The sequence below is a fragment of the Entelurus aequoreus genome, linkage group LG10, assembly GCF_033978785.1.
Source record: "Entelurus aequoreus isolate RoL-2023_Sb linkage group LG10, RoL_Eaeq_v1.1, whole genome shotgun sequence".
Lineage (NCBI taxonomy): Eukaryota > Metazoa > Chordata > Actinopteri > Syngnathiformes > Syngnathidae > Entelurus > Entelurus aequoreus.
The window spans coordinates 24,229,368-24,249,033 of record NC_084740.1 but is presented as its reverse complement, the minus strand read 5'-3'; the positions used below and the strand labels follow the sequence as shown (position 1 = coordinate 24,249,033).

At 38.3% G+C, this 19,666-nt stretch overlaps 1 protein-coding gene and 1 long non-coding RNA gene across 7 annotated transcripts in view; one reads left to right on the top strand and one right to left on the bottom strand.

Annotated features, from left to right (window-relative positions):
• Nucleotides 1–19,666, bottom strand: part of LOC133658395 (uncharacterized) — a 148,102-nt gene that overhangs the window by 108,449 nt on the left and 19,987 nt on the right. For all 6 annotated transcript variants that reach the window (XR_009827460.1, XR_009827458.1, XR_009827459.1 and 3 more), the window contains exon 3: nt 12,287–12,391. This is a non-coding gene — a long non-coding RNA (uncharacterized LOC133658395). The remainder of the gene's footprint in view (nt 1–12,286; nt 12,392–19,666) is intronic.
• Nucleotides 504–14,784, top strand: tada2a (transcriptional adaptor 2A). Its single transcript, XM_062060384.1, has 15 exons — nt 504–661; nt 905–1,011; nt 1,073–1,132; nt 1,200–1,291; nt 1,360–1,517; nt 5,793–5,881; nt 8,523–8,595; nt 8,665–8,728; nt 9,113–9,156; nt 12,317–12,427; nt 12,680–12,751; nt 12,830–12,962; nt 13,239–13,279; nt 13,795–13,874; nt 14,018–14,784. The coding sequence occupies exons 1-15, from the start codon at nt 637–639 to the stop codon at nt 14,201–14,203; spliced, it is 1,335 nt and encodes a 444-aa protein (XP_061916368.1). The 5' UTR covers nt 504–636; the 3' UTR covers nt 14,204–14,784.

Here is a 19,666-nt window from a genome sequence, read left to right as displayed (position 1 = left end):
TGACTTAGTTGTGATTTCCCTCTCTGCATGAAAGTTTAAAATGAGCATATATTAAAGCAGTATGAACAAGAATGTTTTAATATCTATCTATCTATCTATCTATCTATGTAGACACATAGAATCATCATACTGCTGTGATTATATGTATCAAGTGTTCATTCAAGGCTAAGGCAAAATATCGAGATATATATCGTGTATCGCGATATGGCCTACAAATATTGAGATATTAAAAAAAGGCCATATCGCCCAGCCCTAATGCAGCTCTTGGTGGAAAAAAGTGGGACACCCCTGTTCTATAGCAAGGTAAAAAATATATATACAAATACACCAGAATATGTCCACATGACCTACATGTTTGCACATTTGAGCCTCACTTTCAGTTTCGTTAATAATCAATCTGGCATTTAAAAAACTAGTCATGTCTACTGAGCGACACAAAAAGAAATGGTGCAACACTACCATCTTGTGGACAACTGAAACTATTGTTTCCCCTCCCTCCTGTGATCTGTGTGCAAAGAGCCTGGAATATTGCCTGCAACGGGGTGCCGTGCCGATTCAAGAAACATCGATCGATCCGTAAACATCAGTTATATCCAGCGTTGGTTTTATTTAGATTTTTTGACGGGATATCGCCCAATGGACTGCTTGACCTCATTTGGAAGTAGGTTTAATGCCATGTAATAGGTATCGTTGCAATGAACACATACTTTACATTAGCGTCAGCGTTGTTATGCTAACATTAGCATATAGCGGTGTTAGCGTGTTTTCTCGGCTCGAGCTATGTCTAACTAAAACACATGCTCCTTGTCGCGCTTGCCTAACGATAATCGATCAATTATGCCTAAAGCTGCCCAGCTAGCTTTGATTTTAGCTTCGGAGCTAACAGTGAACATGTTCTCAACAGATGACCCCTTCGACAAACCACCATGCAGAGGCTGCTCATCCTATCTAACAGAGCCTTACATCAAGTGTGCTGAATGTGGACCTTCTCCTTTCCTACTCTGCCTCCAGGTGAGTATGGCAAATGAAGCTCCTCTAACATACTTTACAATTCTGTGTTTTTTATGTCCAGTGTTTTACCAGAGGATTTGAATACAAGAAACATCAGAGTGATCACAAGTATGAGATTATGGTGAGTTGATATCAGTGTCTCCAAATTGTCCCTACATGGGTCTTTACTGTTCCTTTTCTGTATTCAGACGTCAGATTTCCCGGTTTTGGAACCCGGGTGGACGGCACAGGAGGAGATGGCACTACTGGAGGCCGTGATGGACTGTGGCTTTGGCAACTGGTCAGTGATTTGATATGGTTCCATCTCCAACCTTACTAATTGTATTTGTGCTGTTTCTGAACCCCCAGGCAGGATGTTGCCTATCAAATGCGCAGCAAAAGCAAAGAGGAGTGCGAGAGTCACTACATGAAGAATTTCATCAACAACCCGCTGTTCTCGTCCACGCTGCTCAGCTTGCGCAAAACTAAAGATGCTCACTTTGCGGACGGCGCCATTCCTTTTAAACGTGAGTAGCCATGGCATACACAAACACCAAGAAGATAGGGCTCAGTTTTGTGGTACAGTAGATCCCTGCTATCCTCAAAAAACAGTGAATAAAAGCTCCATCAATTAAAAAAGCAATTTTTTTATACTCTACGCCACAGGCTTGCAAAAGCTGGGAAATAATGTGTGTCAATAAGGCATTGAATTTTTCTTGAAAAATGTATTTCAATTTTGACAGAAAACAAATGTGATGAATGCAAATGCAATTCTTATCTCAATATTATTTGAAACAACAATCCATTCCAAGCTTTTTTTTTGTCAAAGAAACCCTTTTCAAATTGATTTCTACACTAACCAAACTAAAATATTTGCTTTTCATTTAACTTTTAATTCCAAAACAAGGGGAAATTTTGTAATGATCAGTTGCGCCAGGATTTCTCAGCTTTTTTGTGATTACTTCGGCCTAAAATGCCTGATTTCGCTGAAGCATTTTCAAAACGTTCTGGCAAAATCGCCGTCCAGAGATGCAGGGAAACATTTGATTGGTTAGACAGTTGTTAGTTTGTGTTTGAGTGCTGCTGGGACAAATTGCATCCTGTCCCTGTTGTATTTTTACAGAACTTATTAATCTACTAGCTAATGCTGATAGCTCGTAACTTTCTGCTGTTATTCGGCTCCATCTACACTTCTGTTATAATTTACTCATCACTTATTCTTCTGTTGCTTGGATACCTGACATTAGTTATGGACGATACTACAAATTGGAGTTTCGATCCAACTCTAAGTAGTTACAAGGGCAGTGGTGCAGTATTACCAATGCTGATACTTAAAATGATCGATATGTTGATCACATTTACAATTAGAAAAAAAACACAGAAAGAGAATGTAACAATATCAATTACATATTATTTATTATTAGTGCCAGGCGATAAAACGATATCAATATATATCGAGATAGACATGTAATCAATATCAATAAAAAATATGTTCGATAAAACGTTCAATATATATACTGTATATATATTAGGGGTGTGGGAAAAAATCGATTCGAATTCAAATCGCGATTCTCACGTTGTGCGATTCAGAATCGATTCTCATTTTTAAAAAATCGATTTTTTAATTTTTTTTTAAATTTATTAAACTTTTTTTTTTTTTTTTTAATTAATCAATCCAACAAAACAATACACAGCAATACCATAAAAATGCAATCCAATTCCAAAACCAAACCTGACCCAGCAACACTCAGAACTGCAATAAACAGAGCAATTGAGAGGAGACACAAACACGACACAGAACAAACCAAAAGTAGTAAAACAAAAATGAATATTATCAACAGTATCAATATTAGTTACAATTTCAACATAGCAGTGATTAAAAATCCCTCATTGACATTATCATTAGACATTTAGTTTATGAGATGCGATGCAAGTGTAAGTCACTGTGACACTATTGTTCATTTTTTGTATTTTTTTTTTTTAATTAATGTTTGTAATGATAATATCAATGAGGGATTTTTAATCACTGCTATGTTGAAATTGTTACTAATATTGATACTGTTGTTGATAATATTCATTTTTGTCTCACTACTTTTTTATTGTTCCGTGTCATGTTTGTGTGTCCTCAATTGCTCTGTTTATTGCTATTCTGAATGTTGCTGGGTCGGGTTTTGTTTTGAAATTGTATTGCATTATTATGGTATTGCTGTGTATTGTTTTCATTAAAAAAATTTAAAAAAAATCGTTTTTCAATCGAAAATAAATCGATTCTGAATCGAATCGTGACCCCAAGAATCGATTTTGAATCGAATCGTGGGACACCCAAAGATTCACAGCCCTAATATATATATATATATATATATATATATATATATATATATATATATATATATATATATATATATATATATATATATATATATATATATATATATATATATATATATATATATATATATATATTTTATTTTTTATTTTTTTTGTCGTAAGAAACTGGAAGTTTTGAAGCAAGGTTGGTTGCATCAACAAATGCTTTTGCTCTGTGGTAACCAAGCAATGCAGGAAGTGATCACTGATCTGTGGGCGTGACACGCTAACAACCAGTCAGGTAACGGTATCAACTATAAAATTTGGTTGCGCCATCTTGTTGTTACATGGTTTATTCTTTGCATGGAGTGAGAAGAGAAAGTAAAAATGAGTGCTGCAAAGAGCGAAGAAATTGTACATAAAACAGGAAAAATCAGCTCGACAGTATGGGAGTTTTTCAAATTTTTTAAAACGGACCGTAGTCAGACCAAGGATCACGCCAACTTAGCCACGCTGAGCCAGAGCACACTGCTGAGCCATTAACTTCCTGGCACTAAACATGCAGAAAAAATAGTTCTTTTCAGGTTTCTTTATTTTTACATTTTCACACTTTATCAAACATATTCCTTAATTTCAAGAGGTTGTTGTTAAGTGTTCAATGCGATTTTAGAATTTCGTTGACATTGTTTTAATGTTTTTCATGGTTGTGTTGACATTTCCTTTCCTTTCTACATTGATAGCTTGGTGGAATATATTAATTAGAGGACAGTTACATTTTAAATTAAAATTAGGGCAAAAATAATAATCACAATTATTTTGATCGATATTGTAATACCGATTATTAACACGGTTATTCATTAATTTGAAAACATGAGTTTTTATTGTACCACCAAAACTCAACTTTAAATATCGTTGTAAAAACATATATAACATATATAAATTAGTAATAAAATAAACCACAACAAGTAAAATAATAAGAATAGTAATAACAATTACATTCAGTTTTTCCATTGTAATTGTTTTTATTTCCGTTTTCCTTTTACACTTATTTTATCGATATCGATCGGAAAAAAAACACTTATATCGTGATACAGTTTTCAGCCATACCCACCCAGCCCTATTTATTGTTTCCTTTTATGACATACAAAATGTATGATAATGTCAAAAGTGCAAAAAACTCCAAAACTACTGAGTGTGTAAACAATAACAAAAACATTTTTGGTGAATACAAAAATATTGATCTTATTACTGTAGTATCGACCATTAAGTGCTACTTTACTTGGTATCGTTACTGTCTATTTGTATCGATCCACCCACATATGTTTACATTGAAGAGCCCTAGCTTAGCAGTTTACTATGCTTTTTCCTCTTCTTAGTGTAGCATGTTTAGCTATTTCTTGATCTCAGAGTCCTCCAGTAAAAATTATACTCATAAAAAAACAGTTTAATTACTGCCATGGATGCGAGGATTAGGGATTTAGAAACCGCTCCGTACTGTGATTGGACATTAACTACTTGTAAGGACGCTATATTACGTTGATGCCTTCGTTGTGTAGTCGCTGTGAAATTTGCAGTACACAGCTAGAATGTCATTAACATGCATCATCATGATAGTAATATAAATTTGACAGACAAGAGAAGTTTTATCATTTATATCGTTTATAACGCGCAGCCCTAATTAGGGGTCACAATTTGGTTGTCAGGCTGCCGCAACAACTGTGCTTCAGTGTCCCATGGCACTGCTTCTATCCCCTTATAAGCAGCCTGCGGTGGTATATACCTTCACCGGCGTTGCTCCAATATGTTGTACATGATTGTATGCTTTAATATCACAAGTTGAAACAATAAGGAATTAAATTAAATGGTTTTCTGCAAAAGAAACAACCTATTTTTAGAAAGAAAATGCATGACCGGTCGTGTTTTCTCCCCAAAATCTGAATACGCGGGGCCACAAATGCAGAAAAAATGCTGTAAGTATTTCCATGGCATTTATTTACCTAAACCACAAAAAGGGCGGGTGTGGTGAGATTAGATGCAGGCGAAAGGCTGTTTTTTTGTTTTTTTATTTGAAATTTATTCCGTACAACTACTTTTGAAAAGTTTTAGAATGATTTGTGGAGTGCATTAGAAAGTGTAAAGGAAAACATAGCTCCCTTTGACCACATGGTCAGTTATGAACAAGTGTATTGCACAACACAGCAGTAACAGAACCAATGTTGTAATAGCGGTTGGCAGCAAACTGATTAACTAGCATTAGTAGCGCTGATTACTTAATGTAAGCAACAGTATGGCATAGAAAGCGTATTTGCTTTTCAAAACCCATGCACCCACTAACTCTATGAGACTGTGATTAGTTGAAAATAGAACACTTACGAAGCATGGGATGTGTATCATAATTAATTAGAACCTGTACAACCCAATTGATAACAGTTAAAAAATGTTTACGAATTACAAACGCATGTCTTTGTTTTTTGGCTAACATGTTATTTTCACAGCAACTGATGAACCTCCTCGGCCCACCTTTGACTCTGTGCTGTCACGAGACATGGCGGGGTACATGCCTGCTCGGGCAGACTTCATGGAGGTGAGGGGCAGTCCTATTTTAATTAATTTTACCAAATGTGACTTGAGGATCTGCCTTACAGGTAGGGATGTAACGATAAACGGTATAATTTATCAGAGAAGGAAGCTGGTGCTAGCTAGCTTAAACGCTAATATGTCATTAATCTCCTTCACCATTAAAAACGACATTTCCCAATCTAAACTTGTATAAACACATTACTGTCTGAGCAACTAAGATATTTAATTGTGCACATTGGCCGTGCTCTCTTAACACAGAAATATGTCAACAGGAAGTGACACGCCCAACACCTGTTTTTTCTGTATTTTTAACAAACACTAAAACTTTTTACAAATTAAATGGAAGACGATAAACATATTTAAACACTTAAATAAAAATAATATGACTCTTAAGTAGCCAGAACATTATTATTATATAACATATTTTTTCTGCCAAGAAAGTATATTGTGTTGCTATTTATTGATTGTATTCAATTTTCAAAATAATACTTCACTGTGAGTGTGTGAGAGTATATTTTTAGCATTCAACAATACAATGATAACCGTGATATAGGGCTGCGGGGATATGGCTGAAAACTATCACGATATAAATCTTTTATATTGGTTGATATCGATAATTACTGATATTTTGTATGACCTATCGAAAATAAGGACCAGGAGAAAAATGTGATAAATGTAAACTTTTTTTTTTTTATGTAACCTTTTTTATGTAAAGAAAAGGAAATGTCAACACAACCATGGAAAACAACCAATTTAAACAACATTTTATAATCACATAACAATAACGTCTTAAAATGAAGGTGCAAAAATAATAGTTAAGCAATGCTTAATAAAGTGTATTAAAAAAAAGTGTGAAAATGTAAATACAGAGAAAACTTAGAATAACTATTTTCTGCATGTTTAGTGCCAGGACGTTGCGGCTCAGGCCATGTCGACACAAACACAGACAGTTTCAAAAACGCATATTTGGGGTTAAAACAATCTCTATCCACACAACAAGTGTGGTTTCAAAACTGTCTCTTGTCTACACACAAACGCATACACCTGCTGTCATGCATATTTCTTCCAATCAGAAGCCTGAAAAAAGCAGCCACAGCTGACTTGTTGGCATTACACCTCCTATTATGTTTATTTTGATATACTAGACGCACACAATGACATGTACATTATCTTTAAAACCAACCTGCACGTACACAGAGCCCTGGGAACATTATTATCTATTTTTTTCAGTGTTTAAAGTGCACATGCACGCCTGTGCTGCTGAAACCCAACACTGATAGAATTATAACATGTTTAGCAACATGGTGATGTATTACATGTGCAGTGAAGTGTACATTATTTGTAAAATCAGCATGCACTAACGAGCAAATGAAACAATTTTTCATGTTTGAGAGCCTATATATAAGCACACGGACATGCGTGTGCCGCTGAAAGACTGTTGTGGAATTATAAAGCATTTAATCATTGATATAGTGATATGGTACATGTGCAATGAAGTGTATATTGTCTTTAACATCAGTACACACTACAAGGAGGACGCTACAATATGGTTTTTTTTAGTTGCTTGGTCGCTTTTTACGCGCGTACGCGTTCCATCTACAAAAATGGAAGCAACACACGTAAGTTAACTTCATGATTTGTCGTTAAATAACGACTAAAAACATAAGATAATGTTGCACCTTTCTTATGACAGAGCAATAAGTCTTGCTTGTCAAAATTGTCCCATCATCCCAACAGCTCATTAGCGCTGGCGGGAGTGTCGCAAAGCCCAATTTGATGTGTCTTCTTAATCAATGTAAAGTAAAAATAGCAGCATGTTTACATTCAAACATACAGTAATTCCTCTTATAGTGTGTTTAAAGGCAGCAAGGCAGTGTTGTTGAGCTTTGTAAATGACAGCGCACAACAGTGACGTCATAACAAGTCTCCGTTTGTGCCGTGTACGGAGAGTTTTGGAACGCTACACTTTAGCCACCATTTGCAAAAGTCTGCGTTTTTAAAGGAAAAAGTATGCATCTGTGTGTGGACAAGAGGCCTAAACGCAGAGATAAGTATGCGTTTATTAAGTATCCGTGTTTGTGTGGACATGGCCTAAGGTGGTCCACATTGGTCTGACTACGGTCCGTTTTAAAAAATCCAAAAAACTGCCATACTGTCGAAGTGACTTTATCTGCTTTTTGGACAGTTTCTTTGCTCTCTGCAACACTCATTTAAAGTGTTTTCTTCTCACTCCATGCAAAGAATCAACCGTGAGACAACAGGATGGTGCAACCAAATTTTATAGTTGATACTGTTAACTGATTGGCTGTTAGCGTCTCACTCCCACTGATCAGTGATCATTTCCTGCGTTGTGGTTACCAGAGAGCAAGTGCCTTTGTGCATGCAACCAACCTTGGTTCGCAACTTCTAGTTTCTTCCGACATAAAAGAAAAAAAATTGGAACATTTGATCAAACACGTTTTTTAATTGATATTGAGTACATGTCTATTGCGATTTATATTGATATCGTTTTATCGCGTAGCCCATTTTATGAAATTGTCACATCGTTACACGCCTACTCACAGGGAAACTTCGGTTGTGACGATGTTGTCAAACACAATCATTTCCATCCAGATGACTAATAAGTCTCTTGGTGTGTCAACTAGGAGTTCGACAACTACGCAGAATGGGATCTCAAGGACATTGATTTTGTGGACGATGACTCGGACATCCTACGAGGTAGCTAGCAACTGAGGCATTTAATAGCAAAATGATATATTTTACTATTTTTTTGTTTTTCTTTTTCAGCACTCAAGCTGGCAGTGGTTGATATATACCATTCAAGATTAAAAGAGCGTCAACGCAGGAAGAAGTATGAAATCTTGATGCATTAGTATGTAATGACCTCAGTTTGTCACCAGATGGCACTATAATCACCTGTACTTCCAGCAACAACATGTATTTACAATAGGCTTTCAATAGACTCCTCAAAGATAAAGGGGTTTACATTTTAAAATGTTTTGCAATCCAACAGTACAATGAAAAGAATGACTGGAACTATAATATTCAAGTTTTTCCATAAAATGGATGTCAGAAGATCTCATTAATACCATAAATATTTAAAATAATGTATAATCTCCATTAAATGTTGTATATTTTCAAGAATTAATATTACAAGTGGTCACTATTTATTCAAATGTTGTTAATTTTGCAAATACACATCCTGGAACATGAACATGATTTTCTTGTTTTACAGGATTATTCGAGACCATGGACTGATCAACATGCGCAAATTCCAGGGTGAGTCTCTCTCTCAAAACCAGAAGAAGCATCTCATATGTTGCGAGCTGCGGTTGCTATGGTTACAGGCAAAATAGCCGCGGCGCAAATGAGCGCAGTTGACCCTTGTGACCCACATCAGCCAGACAAAAAGCTACACTGCATGCTTGTCGATAGGAGCGCTGTGTGTTCATACATCCTCATGTGGCCTCAGAGCTCAGGCATTGAAATGCGATGGGCCGCCACGTGTTGCCGTGAAAGTGTTTGGGAAGTTGAAGTTGTCCGCTCATGGTTTATTTATTTTAGCACCCTCCCTCCTTCCTTCTGCTTATCTCTCTAGTGTCTCCAGACAAAAGGCAACTCAGAGTAGCCGGCGAGCTGCAGACTGGTTGTCATGGAGACTGTCAGAGATTGTGTGTCTCTCGCCAGTGTGTTCCCAGGTGTGTGTGTGTGTGCGCCATAATGGAAAGCACTACCCGAGCTTGGGAGGCTCTTACACACACACACACACACACACACAGTATTGTGTGTCGGTGCCCGGTGGGAAGTGGAGACATGGCCGTATGTTCAGTGTCGTTTTTGTACAATTGTACAACACCGCGTCGCCATAGTGCGGTGCTCGCCAACATCCACGTTGTGTGCTCGGCACCAGCTAATTATATAGGACGGAGGAACTTGACCGACACACACCTCTCCTCCTCTCACACCAACCTTCTCTTGAGCGTTACTCGGCAACGCAGGCCAAGCTCAGAGACAATCAGAGGTGGTGAATGGACACCACAGATAGAGACCATTGTCTTGTTATCTCTATCCCACCTCAGTTATTCTCTAGTTCAGCGTTTCCCAAACTTAATTGAGCCAAGGCACATATTTTCCATTACAAAAATCTCACGGCACACCACAAACAAAATGTATGAATAGCGACAGGTGGGAACACAGGTCAATTATGTATTTTCTGCTACTTTGTGGAAGAATATGTAATGTTTCTGCATGACACTGTATGTTGCTGGCAATGGCAGATACATTGTAATACATACGAGGTGGGAAAAATTATCGCTTCTCTGATGCACCACGATTAGCATGATGCTGAATCGATGGACAAATGTCCAAATATCGACTATTTCCGTTAGTTAAATAAAGTAATAGACATTTGTAAAATGCAGATCTATTGTAGCATGGACAACGAGGGAGTCGTAGGAGAGAAGAGCGATTTATGTATTAAAAAAACTAGTGGACGATGGCAGAGGGATTCTCTTCTTTAGATTTTTCTTTTAGCGATGTAGACCACATCCAGGAAACCCACAATGTTTCTACTTGGCCACATTTGGACAAAAATATGCGTCTGGATAAAAAAATTTATTTGAGTTGTTTACCATGTAAGCCTAAATCCAAACAGTTCCCGATTTCATTTTGCATGGGAAATGCTACCAAAAAGTTATTATTTGCACAGCAATGTTATTTATTTTACGTAGAAAGAATATTTTTCTATTTTATTTATGATTTATGTTATGTAATTCTGTGCTACTTAAACAGTTTATTTTCTGTGCTGTTAATACCCATCTTGACTAACTGGGTTAATAAAAGTGCCACTGACTGTTTACAGTACAGTTGTCATTCACTTCAATTTCAGTGAATCTCATTAAAAAATGTATATCTTTATATGTATACTTTATATCGAGATATATATCGAATATCGAGTTTAAGTAAAAATATATCAATCTATACTTTTTCATCCATATTGCCTAGCCCTATTTAGTAGTTTATCAATTTTAATGGCTAAACTTTATGGTTTTGAATATTGGTTTGTAGATTAGCACTTTAAGATGTATTTATATGAAAAGTGTGTTGCAAATAAAATGTATTATTTATTATCCCTACTCTTTACAGCTGTCCTTGAACAACCACCTCCATTTAATATTCCTCGGTTGATCATTCTATGCCATTACATCACAGATTGTAGGTTCAATGTGCAAAATTGAATAGCGTAGTTGCTCAGAAAGCAATGTGTTTATATAAGTTTAAATTGAGGAATGTAGGACATTAATGCCTCTTGTTTTCATGTTAACATTTAAGCGAGCAAGCTAGTGCAGTTCAGTCAGTTTGTTATTTAATGTGCAGTTATTAATCACAGTTTTTCGATCATTTTAGTTTAAAACGGTAATATTAAAAGTCTGGACTTTTATTGCAGTTAAAGTGGTAGAAAATGGATGGATGCATCACTATTATTGTTTATCGCTATATCCCTAGTTGGAGCTGGCTGAGTCCGCAACTGGACGTGATGTCCCGAACAGCCCAGGTACCGTAACATGGCACCGTTAAATTTTGCGCAAATTGGTGCCCAGTAGGACCAGCGTGATTCGGTCGGTGCCAAAAAAGTACCGGGTTCGGTGCCCATCCCGAAACATAGTATATATAGTATCTATTTATCTAACATCTAAAGACCGGAAATGAAGCAGTAGCCCAAGGAGGAGCCCTTTATATATTTTAGTACAGTAATTAAACATAACACATTTATCATTTAAAATAATACACAATACAGAAACAATATGATAATTAAAGATGAACAAAAAATAATTGATTTAGAATCTAATCTTAGCCCCTGAATCATATTTGAATCGTGAGGTGTCCAAAAATTCCCACCTCAAATAAATATACTGGTACATTTTCGGACCAATTAAGTGAAATTGGAGCAGTTTCTAAAGCCCAATGGTTGGAAATAACTACTCTAGTTATAGCCCCCCTTCAGAAATACGTGTCTAAGAAAATATTAGCACTCTTTTAACAGTAAGATATAGCAAATAAGGTGACTTTTCAAAGACTGCATTGCTGGAAAGTAAAAACAAACATAAAAAAACCTTGTGACGGTTCTATATAGTGATTATAAATGTAGTTATTCATATTAAAAGCATACTGCATTTAGCAGATGCATGTTTGTTAATGTCATTCTTTAGGAGGTGTGTGTGTGTGTGTGTGTGTGTGTGTGTGTGTGTGTGTGTGTGTGTGTGTGTGTGTGTGTGTGTGTGTGTGTGTGTGTGTGTGTGTGTGTGTGTGTGTGTGTGTGTGTGTGTGTGTGTGTGTGTGTGTGTGTGTGTGTGTGTGTGTGTGTGTGTGTGTGTGTGTGTGTGTGTGTGCGTGCGTGCGCTCTGCTCACCTTTTCTCTCTCTCCCTTGTGGTTTTGCAGTACTGGAGCGTTGCTACCCAAAGGAGGTGCAGGAGCTCTATGACGTCATGAGACGATTTGCTCGAATCACTGGACCTGTTGAACACGACAAGTTTATCGAGAGTCACGCATGTTAGTATTTGGAATCTAAAATGTCAATCATATAGTCACTTGCTGCAACATTAGGTACACTTGCACAGTCCATTGTAATGTAAGTTACCGTTATACGTATACATTATTCCATCAGTGGAATACATCATTGTCTTCTACAACCATGCATTTCTATTTTGTTTTTTATGTTTCTCATCACTTATCACACTTCCCCATTAATGTGTCACCAGTGTCTGAAATGTGACGTCCTATTCTTGTCTCCGTGTACTGTAGTGGAGTTTGAGCTGAGGCGGGAGATTCGCAGGCTGCAGGAGTACCGGAAGGCCGGGATCAAGTCTTTCTGCAGTGAGTCCAGCCTAAACGCATCCCACTCGCCATTGCATTGTTTTTATAGCTGAGCGTGCTGTGCTCTGTGCTCGTCAGGCGCCAAGGTGTACGAGCGGGCGAAGCGGATGCGTGAAGAAGAGCGCAGGAAGAGGACCATGTTGTGTGACGTGCTGCAGTACATCCAGGACGGCAGAGCGTGCCAGCAGTGGCTCAGCAAACAGGCCTCCATGTGAGTGCGATGTCATTGCTGTGGATTTGTGTGGCTCTGCCCCTAAGGTCTATTTTATATTTTTAGCCTCCTTAACGAGCCTTTTGTCTCGTTTCCTACCCCTGTTGGTTTATCTGAGCGTGTTCCAAGCATTTTTAATTGTTTTACCTTCACTTTGGTGTGATGATTCATCTTTTTTTATTTTTAGCCCCGAGTGGAGTGAACAGAGGCCAAAAACACTCGTGTGCGCATTTATCGGTAGTGATGTTAATGTTCATTTTTATCTCCTGACTTCAGAGATGCAGGCATCACACCGGTTGTCACAACAATCACATCAGGTATGAAACCTCCCAGCACCAACCCACAATGACACAGCTCCATAAATACACCTGAGATCAAAGATCCTCGATATCAGTGGTCCCCAACCTTTTTGTAAATGCGGACCGGTCAACGCTTGAAAATTTGTCCCATGTGTGCTTACGGACTGTATCCCTGCAAACTGCATTGATCTATATTGATATATAATGTAGGAACCAGAAATATTAATAACAGAAAGAAACAACCCTTTTGTGCGAATGAGTGTAAATGGGGGAGGGAGGTTTTTTGGGTTGGTGCACTAATTGTAAGTGTATCTTTTGTTTTTTATGTTGATTTAATATAAATAAATAAAAATATATATATATATTTTTTTTTTGTAAATTTCTTGTGCGGCCCGGTACCAATCGATCCACGGACCGGTACCGGTGGTTGGGGACCACTGCTCTATAAGACAGGAGCTCTCTAAAGGCTCTTGTGTACACACACACACACACACACACACACTTTCATTGGGTTGCATTTCTTTAACTTACAGTAACAGGCAGACGGAGCGCCCCTCCCCTCAACCTGACTGGGCTGCCCGGGACAGAGAAGCTCAACGAACGAGAGAAAGAGGTACCACCCCCCCCCCACCCCCCCCCACCCCACCCCCCATATTTAAGCATGAAGCCTGCAGTCATGCACAAACTGCCCAGAATTGCGTATTGTTTTCAAGAGCCACACAAAATGCAAAATTTCCTCATTGTTGTTTTATGCAGTTGTGTCAGGTGGTACGCTTAGTGCCAGGCGCCTACCTGGACTACAAGCAGGCGCTGCTCAACGAGTGTCGGCGTCAGGGTGGTCTGCGTCTGGCTCAGGCCCGAGCGCTTATCAAGATCGACGTCAACAAGACGCGCAAAATCTACGACTTCCTGATCAAGGAGGGCTACATCACCAAAGCATAGGAGCCCACTTGAATGTGTGTGTGTGTGTGTGTATCTGTGCTCTTAATGTGTGTATTAAAGTGATTCGTTTCCAATACAAGATGCCATACAGATGGACTTATTCCTGATGTCCTAGAAAATGTGTGGGCACATTGGGGCGGTGTGGCTCAGATGGTAGAGCAGCTGAGCACAAATTTGAGGGTTTCCGGCTCAAATCCAGCTTTCGCCATCCTAGTCCCTGCCGTCGTGTCTTCGGGCAGAACACTTTACCCACCTCGCTCCCAGTGCCATCCACACGGCTGTAAATGTAGATAATGGGTTTCTCACTGTAAAGCGCTTTAAGTCACTAGAGTAAAAGCGCTATATACTGTAAATCTAATTCATTTCACTTCACCATATCATTTTTTCAACGTTGACTGACATTTTGTTGTGGTATGGGTTTCTACTCATTTATACTTCATACCTGGTCAGCCAGTTGCTCATTGGTTGAGTACATTGATAGTTGTACCGATGAAGTATACATAAATGGTAACAAAATAAATAAACATGCTTACTAACATTAGCTGTGATGCAGTTACTTTACTCGACAGTCTCCGTTTTGTCACTCCTCTCAGTCTCCTACCAAACAAAATGTTCTGTTAGCGCGTCTTGTTATAACTGATGCTTTCAATAGGACTTGGTTTTTTACATTTCCTGCAGTACTATTTTTAAGTAACTAACTGACCAGGGAAAGTTCAAAATGTATTCCTTGTTTTAGAAAATAACAAAAAGTCAGGTTTTTCTAATCGCTTGTTCACTTGGTCACTATTGATATTCCCCCCACTTTGACATCTTCTCCTGTAAGGTGTTAATTAGCAACAGAGATGAACCCATCGACACAGGTGATCGTCATGGCAACTGTGCGAACACGTACACGCACGCGCGGACTGTTGCTCATCTTCTGCGTCGAGGAGTCGTGACTAACCAGATTGGCGCCCCGGAGCTGAAGGCTCCTCTGCTAAATCCCCCTGTCTCCTCCCCCATCTGTGTACGTGCATCCCCTCGCTCACAACCTTTAACAAACAAAAGCGTGAGCATCTCCCCCCTTCCCTCACCTTGGAAACCGTCGTGTTGCCGCGGCAAAAGCTCGCACAACGCATCTGTCATCAGCTGCAACTTTAATCAGGCGACACACTTGAGACATAGTAGCTCCACAAATGCACGGTCAACAAAAAACACTCCCAATGTATAATCTATTTGTTTGTGTTTAATTCTACAGGTATATGTTTATTAATAGAGTTGCATAATTACTATACAGAGACCTCCACCATAGACAAACTGTTCAAAGAAAAACAAGTGTTTGTTTGACTAGAAAGATACTTCCTGGTTCATAGAGAATGATGTAAAACAATAATAAGGGAAGAGGCATTTTGAATTTGGGGGTGGATTGTACTATTCACATCATGACGCAAAACTGAAAATAGGTCCCTCAATCTCAATTCTAAATTGCCCAATATGCCATATCCTTGAAGTTCAATATTGGATTCAGTAAACCCCTTGTTTATCTCTGCTAATTGGTTCAGGGCTTAACTGAGGAAAATACATTTCCACCAAGTTATGAATTAAATATTTTCAGAGCTAGAGCACAAACTAACTTGTAAATACAGTTTTTAACCATATGAAAGCCCTCTTGACATGAAATAACATCGACATATCACCTTTCTACTCCGACTGGATGCTGCCGAGACCACAATACTAAGCAGTACACTCCGGTTGGTTTGGTTTCCTCGAGTGGCCAATACGACTGTAGTATTGATATTTTTAGTCCACCAAGCCACTTTTATGCTTGACAATTCTTAATTTAGGCCAAAAAGACATACCGTAATTTCCGGACTATAAGCCGCTACTTTTTCCCCTCGTTCTGGTCCCTGCGGCTTATACAAGGGTGCGGCTTATTTACGGCCTGTTCTTCTCCGACACCGACGAAGAGGATTTCGGTGGTTTTAGTATGCAGGAGGAAGACGATGACACAATGATTAAAGACTATTTTCATATACCGGTAGGCTGGTTATTTTGATAACGTACAGGCGAGCACTTTGCATTACTTTGCACCGTTGTATTATTTGTACTCTGCACGAATGCTGTTCGCCATGTCAAAGATGTGAAAGTTTGATTGAATGATTGAAAGATTTATTGTTAATAAATGGGACGCTTTGCGTTCCCAAACAGTCATCTCTGTCCCGACAATCCCCTCCGTGGTAGCAGGAACCCCTATATACTACGGTAATTACACATCAAAACCCAGCGGCTTATAGTCGGGTGCGGCTTATATATGGAGCAATCTGTATTTTCCCCTAAATTTAGCTGGTGCGGCTTATAGTCAGGTGCGGCTTATAGTCCGGAAATTACGGTAGAATATGCTTTAAAAAAACAATGTAGTGAAACCGCAAATTTCAAAGCAGATGATGCGAGGAACGACTTACTGGACATTATATTTGTTTAATAAAATTGTAAAATAAAGTACTACAATTGTAATGGATTACAAATTAATTTAATTCCAGTCTATAGCGCGCATAAGAATATAAGGCGCACCAACTAAATCTTAAAAGAAAAAGAAAACATTTCACATGCGCCAAACTGGACTACAAGCCTCATGTGAAATGAGATATTTACACAGAAAGGTGCAAGAGCGCCAACTGATGGCCAAATCGGTGTATAAGCCGCAGGGTTCAAAGCATATATATATATATATATATATATATATATATATATATATACACACACACATGTGTATGTATGTATGTATGTATATATATACATATATGATAGATGTATATATCTGTATATATGTACATATATACACGTGAATATACATACATATACATGTGTATGTATGTATGTATATATATATAGATATACGATAGATGTATTTATCTGTATATATGTACATATATACACATGTGAATATATATATATATATATATATATTGTATATATATATATATATATATATATATATGTAAATATGTATATACTATATATATGTACAGTATATATATATATATGTGTGTGTGTATGTATGTATTTATGTACACATTTATTGGATTTTTTTTTGTTATACATTTTCTGATCTACAAAACCCAAAACCAGTGAAGTTGGCCGTTGTGTGAATCGTAAATAATAACAGAATACAATGATTTGCAAATCCTTTTCAATTTATATTCAATTGAATGCACTGCAAAGACAAGATATTTAATGTTTGAACTGAGAAACAAATAATCATTAACTTAGAATTTAATGGCAGCACAACATATGTTGCTCCAAAACCTGTGTGTACCTTTCAGCATTAATGGTGCCTTCACAGATGTGTAAATTACCCATGCCTTGGGCACTAATACACCCCCATACCATCACAGATGCTGGCTTTTGGACTTTGCGCCTAGAACATTCTGGATGGCTCTTTTCCTCTTTGTACCGGAGGACACGACCTCCACAGTTTCCAAAAACAATTTGAAATGTGGACTCGTCAGACCACAGAACACTTTTCCACTTTGCATCAGTCCATCTTAGATGAGCTCGGGCCCAGCGAAGCCGGCGGTGTTTCTGGGTGTTGTTAATAAATGGCTTTGGCTTTGCATAGTAGAGTTTTAACTTGCACTTACAGATGTCGCGACAAACTGTAGTTACTGACAGTGGTTTTCTTAAGTGTTCCTGAGCCCATGTGGTGATATTCTTTACACACTGATGTCGGTTTTTGATGCAGTACCCCAGAGGGATCAAAGGTCACGGGCATTCACTGTTGGTTTTCGGCCTTGCCGCTTACGTGCAGTGATTTCTCCAGATTCCCTGAACCTTTTGATATTACGGACCGTAGATGGTGAAATCCCTAAATTCCTTGCAATAGCTCATTGACAAATGTTGTTCTTAAACTGTTCGACAATTTGCTCACGCATTTGTTCACAAAGTTGTGACCCTCGTCCCATCCTTCTTTGTGAATGACTGAGCATTTCATGGAAGCTGCTTTTATACCCAATCATCGCACCCACATGTTCCCAATTAGCCTGTTCACCTGTGGGATGTTCCAAATAAGTGTTTGATGAGCATTCCTCAACTTTCTCAGTCTTTTTTGCCACTTGTGCCAGCTTTTTTGAAACATGTTGCAGGCATCAAATTACAAATGAGCTAATATTTGCAAAAATAAAGTTTACCAGTTCGAACGTTAACTATCTTGTCTTTGCAGTGTTTTCAATTGAATATAGGTTGAAAATGATTTGCAAATCCTTGTATTCTGTTTTTAATTTACGATTTACACGACGTGCCAACATCACTGATTTTGGGTTTTGTATTTCTTCCTACACATTAACTAAGCAACCAACAAAATTATATTTGTGTTTGATTGACGCTCAGTTTGGCTCAGCCATGAAATATTAAATGTACATTCATTGAATATACTATACTAATTGAAATATTAGGCATTATTTTTGATACAGCGCTTGTATTGGAACCCATTTGGCTCACCTAATGTGTCCGTAGGGAGGACGGTATAGCTCGGTTGGTAGAGCGGCCGTGCCAGCAACTTGAGGGTTGCAGGTTCAATCCCTGCTTCCGCCATCCTAGTCACTGCCGTTGTGTCCTTAGGCAAGACACTTTACCCACCTGCTCCCAGTGCCACCCACACTGGTTTAAATGTAACTTAGATATTGGGTTTCACAATGTAAAGCGCTTTGAGTCACTTGAGAAAAAGCGCTATATAAATGTAATTCACTTCACTTCACTTCACAATCATGTGAACAGACAAGAAAACATATCCACAAATAGCATCGACACACTATTGTCAATATATATGAAGGATGTGCGACGGATTCGGCGGTGGCATCACAGTCACTTATCTTGTCACGCACACACACTCACGCACTCACGCACACACACACACACACACACACACACACACACACACACACACACACACACACACACACACACACACACACACACACACACACACACACACACAAGGTTAATCAATGTCAGTGGTTGGACAATGTGTCTGCAGGTGCTCCCCATCACTGGGAATGTTTGAGCCTCTCTGACTCATCTGACATTTCAGCCGGCTGAGCCTGCAGCCATGCAAAACTGACCACCCAGACCCCATTCTATCTCCATCCTTTTGTGACATCCCTTGCTGTATCTTGGAACACTTGGCACAAATGTTCCCTTAGTCTAGAAAATGATACGAAACACATGTGTACGATTAAGGATAAACCACCGTGCAAACATCCACACAGAAATGTTCCAGAGGATTCCTGACTGTGAGTGACATGCTAAAGTACCGTACAGAGACATTGTTGAGGGTAATTGTATAAGTAATTAGTCTTGCTAAGAAAACGGAAATGCTGATTATCGGTCCTGCTAGACACCGACATTTATTTAATAATATCACCTTAACATTTGACAACCAAACAATTACACAAGGCGACTCTGTAAAGAATTTGGGTATTATCTTCG